At 32.4% G+C, this 7,669-nt stretch overlaps 1 protein-coding gene across 2 annotated transcripts; it reads right to left on the reverse strand.

The window, feature by feature from the left end:
• Window positions 1–5,347: 5,347 nt before the first annotated feature.
• On the reverse strand, window positions 5,348–7,465 carry LOC108225048 (uncharacterized). Of its 2 annotated transcripts, XM_064086142.1 has the most exons (3): window positions 7,280–7,397; window positions 6,577–7,162; window positions 5,348–6,474 (listed from the first exon to the last, which is right to left on the reverse strand). In XM_064086142.1, the coding sequence occupies exons 2-3, from the start codon at window positions 7,032–7,034 to the stop codon at window positions 5,454–5,456; spliced, it is 1,479 nt and encodes a 492-aa protein (XP_063942212.1). In that variant the 5' UTR covers window positions 7,035–7,162; window positions 7,280–7,397; the 3' UTR covers window positions 5,348–5,453. The 2 variants fall into 2 exon arrangements, with proteins under 2 accessions (XP_063942212.1, XP_017255343.2); XM_017399854.2 differs by having other exon boundaries at window positions 5,364–6,474; window positions 6,577–7,465.
• Between the last annotated feature and the right edge of the window lie 204 nt (window positions 7,466–7,669).

A 7,669-nucleotide genomic window follows, 5' to 3' on the forward strand; every position in this document is an offset into this window, starting at 1 on the left:
TTACCAAGAAACAATTTTTTTATTTATATAATCAAATCTCATAAGTGAAATAATTCAAAATATAATATAAAATATACAAAGAGTATGAAAGATGAATATGAAAATAAATTTAAGGACTTACATTGTTTATATTCATATTATTAGATTAGATGAATCGTTTAAAATATCTATAATTTTTAATTACAAATGTATTTTTGTATTTGTGATAAGTCATTTTTTTTTAAAAATGTATAGATTATGATGTATAGTACTGAATACTCCCTCCATCCCAAATTAGATGAGCTAGTTGACTTTGGTCACATAACTATACCTTAAGATGCATTGACCGTCTAGTTCCCAAATTTATTTTTTTAATTTTTAGTTTATAAACGAAAATTTCATATTTAAATTTTTATTTGCAACAATAAAATTTTAAAAAATAAGTAATGTAGCTATGCTGTCAATAGACTTTAAGGCACGTGCCTAAAGTCAACGAGTTCATCTAATTTGGGATGAAGGAATATTTGTTTGGTATTTTTTTTGACAGAATTTGTTTGATGCTTTTAATAATATATATTTTATTAAAATATTTTTTGCAAACATTTGCTGTTATTAGCGCAGTCCTTAATGTACAAATTTCAGAAGACAAATTACCTTTTTAAAAAACTGGACTTGGAATTTATTATAATATCATGTAAATTAATGAAAATTTTAATCTTTTTCATATAAAATTATAAAAATTATATATTGTGAAATGGAGGTATATTTAATATTTTAATCTAATATTAATTTTGGGAAATGACTTGTCACAAATACAAAATTGAAGTTTAAATCAAAAATTTATAGCTATTTTAAACTATTTACCTATGTAATATACCTAAAATGAAGCTAATGTCAATTCATAAAAAGTAATTAAAAATAGTACATTTTTTATTAGACTAAAAATTAAAATTTCATATAACCAAACGTAAGGAATGGAACTTAATTTACTTTTACAAATTATCAATAAAAATAAAAGTGAATAAAAGAAAATACACATAATGAGAATATGTTTTTAAAATAACAATGGTACGAGAACAAATGTCTTTCAAATAAACAAAATGAGAACGGTCTGCGCGAATCAGAACGGGGTGAGTAAATGCTCACATTAATGCTACTCAGTACTCATGTACATGTATACAATCACACATGGATTAAACAGTAATTTCCCTGAACTGCACTAAGCAATTTTGAATTGCATTTAGCAACATCCTTAATAAAGATTATTCTTCCAAACAAGTAACTTATATATATTAAATAAGTTTTTCTTTTATTATTAATCATTAATCATTAATTACTATTAATTTATTATTTTATTTTGTGGCTTGTGTAGTTGTATCATTGTATGTATGTATGCAGCAGACAGAGAAGGCTTCTGGAGATGGTGGCGTATTTTAAATTCTACTCTCAAACTAGTCGGTCAGGCTGTGAACAATAACGACGATAATAATAATAGTTTAAACAAAAATCATTTGAAATTTCCTTAAATTAATTTATTAAGTTCGAAAATCAGAGATGGTACCGGGGCACTTCGGAGGCCGGGAGTTCTATCCCCGACCCCGATCCCGAATTCAATACCCCTTCCGAGTTCCGATCCCGCCCCGAATCCCGAACGGAGATTATTTTTCTCCCCGATCCACGCTCCGAACGGGGATCCGCGGGGTTTCTGGGAATTTATCTTTTAATAAAAACATAATAACTTTATAATATATAATATATTTTTTAATTAAAAAAACTACTAACTCCTAAAATAATATTATTTTATATTTTCAAAATCATATTAAAATTGATTTATAATATAAATAAACAACATTTAAAATTATAAAATATATTACATTATAATATATTTATGATCATTCAATAAATATAAAGATTATTTTTTACTTTTAATTATATTATAAAGGTTATCTATTTTTAATAATATATTTAGTATAATATATATAAATATATTATTATTTATATATATATAATATAATCGGGGTCGGGGATCAGGGCGGGGAGACACCAATCCCCGACCCCACCCCGATCCCCGAATTTTTTATAAAACTTTTTCTTATCCCCGCCCCGCCTCCGAAAAATTCTCCGAATCCCCGACCCGAATGTGGTGGGGATCGGGATCGAGCGGAGAAGGATAAATGCTCATCCCTATCCAAAATGCTATTAGAATCTGTCGAGTAATGATATTAAATTATTTATATAATCAAATCGCTAATTTGGTTAAACCTCGAAATTTTTCCTTAAAATTCTAAAAATTTTCCAATACAATCATTGTGTAATTTTAGGTAAAAGCGAAAAAAAATAAAAATATTTTTTATGATCAAAATATTTCGGTAATTTCAGTACGGTATTAGGTTAACCAAACCGATTGCTCCGGTAGTGCTGCTATTCTGAGTATATAAATTAAGTTTGTGCAGTCCTGCTGTATAATTTATCTTGTTACTCCCTGCAGTTCAATTCTATATTATTTTACTTTTATACCTCTCATTCAATTATATAATTTCTAAAGTAGTAGAAGTTTTTAATATAAAAATTTAAATACACTCCCTACTTCCACTAAACTTACTTCCGGTGAAAGAAGATTTTGTAGCCCAAACATCTAATAACATCATTTCGACGAGCTTTGGTTCCTGATAAATAGACCTCTGGATTTGTTGCAGTTCGGGAAGAAGCAGCTGAAACTAGTCGAATTTTAAGGTAAAAGTCATCATTTGAACTTGGAGTAAATTTTTAATACAATCGATGAATATTTATTAATGAGATGACAAATATAGCACAATTTTGAAGACTATAACGCAATGCAAAAACCTAATGCAGCATATCGGAGCAGATCCCACAGAATGTGGTTTTGCATGGTGCACATTCAAGGACAGGCCCGCCAATATTACCGTGGTGACATTTTCCGCAACGACGAAACTTCTTATTGAGTACAAATGTGAGGCTGTGATGATGGAGATGGTCTTTAATAATATCAGTAGCACCAAACTTGACATGTGAGAAGTTGAGATAACATGATTTATCATAACATCTGAGATGAAACGAAAGATCACAATCATCGCAGTGATAGAACCAAAGGTTTGTGTCCAAATCTTGAGAACAGAACTCACAGTGAAACTCATGTTCGTGATCCTCAACCATGCCAGGATCAAAAATCAAGCGGAGGGGGTGAGGATCCCACCGATGTTTCACTCGACTTGGCTTCATAATACATCCTGCACATAAATGGAAAATGAAAAAGAATTATTACAAATCGAGAACTTTTAGTTATATATGTTTAGCTTTTTCTTTTTGTTTTCGTTTTCAGTTTGGAATAACTTAGATTACTCACAAGCAAAGCACTTTGGAATATAGTCCTTAGAGTGCACATCAGGTTCTTTATCATGCAAGCGATTTAAGATACCTTGATTTTTCTTAAATCTATCATAACTATAAGCTTAGCAGATAAAGAAGCCGATGTGTAATACAATTTTTTTTTTTTTTTTTTTGCCAGAATGTGTAATACAATTAATGCAAGAATCTAATAGAGGAACTGGGGATGACAGACCATTGATGTGAATTTGTTATGTTTATTTTAACAAATTTCTTTTGCTAAGAGATATCAACAATTTGTCGCAGCACCTAATATGACCGTATTTTTTTACTCCTCTCTCCCAAAAAAACCCTAATTCTCTCTAGCCTCTCTATTGTCGTAGTCGCCTGGGGCTTCCATCGGTTTTCACCGGTGGAAAGCCCCGAATCAATTAACTACTTTATTTTATTCTTAGTTTTTGAATAATACTTCTTCTCGAGAAACTTAGATCCAGAGCCATCGGAGATTTCGTTATCTCTCTTCCAAGCGGGTGAGTTGCAGTCCGATTTTTCTTGTTTTTGTGGTTCTGCTCCAGATCTATTCTCGGGGGATTCTTAGATCTAAAACCATCGGAGATTTCGCTGGCTTTCTCCTCTATTTCAAGTGGGTGGATTTTCAGTCGGATTCCTCTTGTTTCTGTGGTTTCATCTAAGGTTGTTTTCTCTCCCTGGTGAGAGCTTTGTTTTTCGCTTCTTAATTGTAAGCGGGGTTTGATTTGGTGATGAAAGTTTGTATGGAATCGTAGTTCTGGTCGATAGCTCAAACGAGAGCTCTATCGGGGCATGATGAAGAGGGTACCAGTAATTCAACGAGAATGCATGAAGCGGGTACTTGTATTTGTACATACATTTTCTTCAAAATATCGTTTAACTCTTTGTGAGAACAGGCGATTGCAATTTAGTGTTTGTTCGACTCGATCATTGGTGTAGATGCCGTATGGCTTTTTTTTATTATTAGATTAACACCTTTGTTCCAAAAAAAAAAACAATTTGTCGCAGCACCTCTGCTCTACCTCTCACAGATTATGATTTTGCACGGTGCACATTCAAGACAGGCTCGCCAACAGTTCCTAAATTCACATTTTCCACAAGAACGAGCCTTCCTGTTTCATACATACTCCCTCCTGTTTCATAATATAGGAGATATCGTGTCAAAAAGTCAAACATCATTAAGTAAAATGGGAGAGAGATCTTTGCACAGGTGCGAATCAATTATATATAGTTTAGAATCTATTATTAATAATTTAATTTTTAATATTGCTTTATTATTTATTAAGTATTATTGGATATCATAATTTTTGTAATGAACAATTCTATGATAATAAATTAAAATTTGGTTAAATCATATTAACCGTTTGATTATATTTTCTCTTAAAATTTTGGTTTATAATATTTTTATATATAGTAATCGGTAGTATAAATAATAAATATTTTTATTATCTATCTATAAAAAAATTTCTAATATTCTTAGTGATAATATATTTTTTGATTAATTTTAATTCATATTTTTTCATATTTTATATTTCTTTGTTTGTAAGGAAAATTATCTTTCTTTTTATAGATTTCATGTTTGACTTGAAATAGATAATTAAAAAGAGTTACATATTTCATAGTTAAGAAAAGTTACGTGATGATTTAGGCTTGTTTTCAAGTAAATTAAATGCATTATAACTAAGAAAGATATTATTTATATAATTGTTTTTCTTTATTTTTTAAGAAAGACAAGGAAAGAGTAATGTGAGAATGATCAAAAATATGTGATCACCAATTTTGAGTAACATAAAAATTAGAATCACCAATTTGTGAACTATGGACCAAATTGCATGATTTTAATATTTACTTATGTGAAAAAATATTTAAAATTTTATACATCAACATTTCAAAATAAATAAATTATTAGATTGTCATATGTCAAATAAAATAAAAAAAAAATTCTAGTTAATTGTAATATTATATTATATCTAAAACAAATATATATATAACTATAAATGTTATTATAAAAGTATAAATTAATAGTAAACCGTGTATTTGCAAGGGACTAATATAGTAAGTACATCACAGTTTCAAAGATTATAACGCAAGGCCAAATCCTAATAATACACGGACCGCATTCCAGAGCAGTACGCACAGAATATGGTTTTGCATGGTGCACATTCAAGGACAGGCCCGCTATTCTGACCGTCGTGACATTTTCCGCAAAGACGAAACCTCTTATTGAGTACAAACGTGAGGCTGTGAGGATGGAGATGGTCTTTAATAATATCAGTAGCTCCATACTTGACATGTGAGAAGTTGAGATAACATGATTCATCATAACATCTGAGATGAAACGAAAGATCACAATCGTCGCAGTGATAGAACCAAAGGTTCGTGTCCAAATCTTGAGAACAGAACTCACATTGAAACTCATGTTCGTGATCCTCAACCATGCCAGGATCATAAATCAAGCGGAGGGGGTGAGGATCCCACCGATGTTTCACTCGACTTGGCTTCATAATACATCCTGCACATAAATGGAAATCACAACCTTCGCAACCGTGCCTTGGAATTAAAAGCCCTCCACAAGCTTTGCAATAAGTAGTATAATGACTATTGAAGTGAAGTGGGTGAGGGTGGGAGTCGTGTTTGATCATTTTGGGTAGGGCTGAGCATGCTATATGTTGTTTAATAGGTCCAAGATCCCATAACCACGAGTTTCTTGGCAGATCTCTGCGGAAATATATACCATTGCCCAAATATTGACACCAATCACAACGAAAAAGCTCGTATGATGGAATTATTTGGTGGTCTGTGGTGGGTAATTCACCGCAGAATTTATGCAGAAAATATTGGCAAGGAACACAAGCATAGAAAACATGGCCATCATTTCGGATGGGTCTGGCACAGCCATCGCACATCAATAATAAATCTTTCTCATCGTGTAACTCATCGTGTGTAACAAGCTGCAGAGGATGTGTCACATGAGCCCAATCTTTAAGACGAGTGCTACATCCTTCCTCGTTCTTTGGACCATTCATCTCCTTGATAAATTGCTCAAACAATAAATTTACAGAGGATTCAGTAGCTGCTGGGAGGTGCACAAGTTCGGGATATTCTTCGTTTTCAGAAGAGCTAAAAATACAGGAAAATATAACAAGATATAGCTAGAATTAAGGCCAAATGTAAAGAAAGAAAAAAGCATATGTATGTATTGATGCATAAGTAAAGTATTACCTCAACATCTGCCTTGATCTAGCACATTGAAAATGGGCGAAATATCTGCATTTGGAACAATAGTACAGCCAATTTAATTCACCCAGCTTTCCATTGCAGAGTCTGCAATGCTGTGCAAATTTGTGATGAATTTGTGGCAAAGAAAATGAGAGCATAAGAGGGTGTTTTTTGTGGAAATGAAAGAGGAAAGAGGTAGGAGCATCCGCGCAGCTCTTGTGAATCCAAAACGGACAATCCACACATTTATATGACATGTCTTTAATACTATCCTCCGCATTGCAAGCATCACATTTGAATGAAGATGGACGTTGGATTAGGGCTAGTTGGTGTTGAGTGTGAGATTGATGCTTAATTTTACGGCTTATGAAATAATCAACTTGGAACATGGCACATTTAAGACAAACACAGAATACAAAACCAGGACTGCAGTAAATCCATGGCATTTGTTTCATACACATGTTACAGGTATAAAATTCAGCTGGACGTTTGGACAAAAATTGCTCCCATGTTTGTTGACGATGGATATTGACACGGAGGTCAAGGAACTCTTCTCGGTTTCTTAGGCTTTGAATTCTACGGGGTGACTCTGCACATGTTTTGTGGAGTAAGAATTTATTACATTTTCCATCAACATCCTTATGATCAGTACTTGTGATGCCCGTGATGCTGCTGCTGCGGCTGCAACTGAAAACAAATGACTTACATGAGACGATCTCTTCGTTGCAGGCATTACACATATCACCCCCTCTAGCAACGTAATCTTCATTCAGGATCAGTGGATGCTCGTGGCTGAAATGATCCATTCCTGTATCTCTTTTTTCTTTTGGTTTTGATTTTTGTATAGTGGAATAATAGATGGGTCTATTTCCTATATTCAGATCTCTAAGAAGTTACTTATAATGATATATGTTTTGCTTTCTCCTTTTTCTTTTTCTTTTTCCTTTTGGAATAACTTGGATTACTCGCAAGCAAGCAGTTTGGAATATAGTCCTTTGAGTACACATCAGTTTATTTATCATGCAAGCGAATTAAGATACTTAGATCTTTCTTAAATCTATCATAACTAGAAGCTAAGAATCTAATACAGGAACTC

This window comes from Daucus carota, chromosome 1, assembly GCF_001625215.2.
Source record: "Daucus carota subsp. sativus chromosome 1, DH1 v3.0, whole genome shotgun sequence".
NCBI lineage: Eukaryota > Viridiplantae > Streptophyta > Magnoliopsida > Apiales > Apiaceae > Daucus > Daucus carota.

Bases quoted from the DNA above. Each gene is read 5' to 3' on its own strand.
- LOC108225048 (XM_017399854.2), bottom strand. From the start codon at position 7,379: ATGGATCATTTCAGCCACGAGCATCCACTGATCCTGAATGAAGATTAC. The intron at 6,475-6,576 runs GTAATACTTTAC...CTGTATTTTTAG, and splicing joins AGATCAAGGCAGATGTTGAG to CTCTTCTGAAAACGAAGAAT.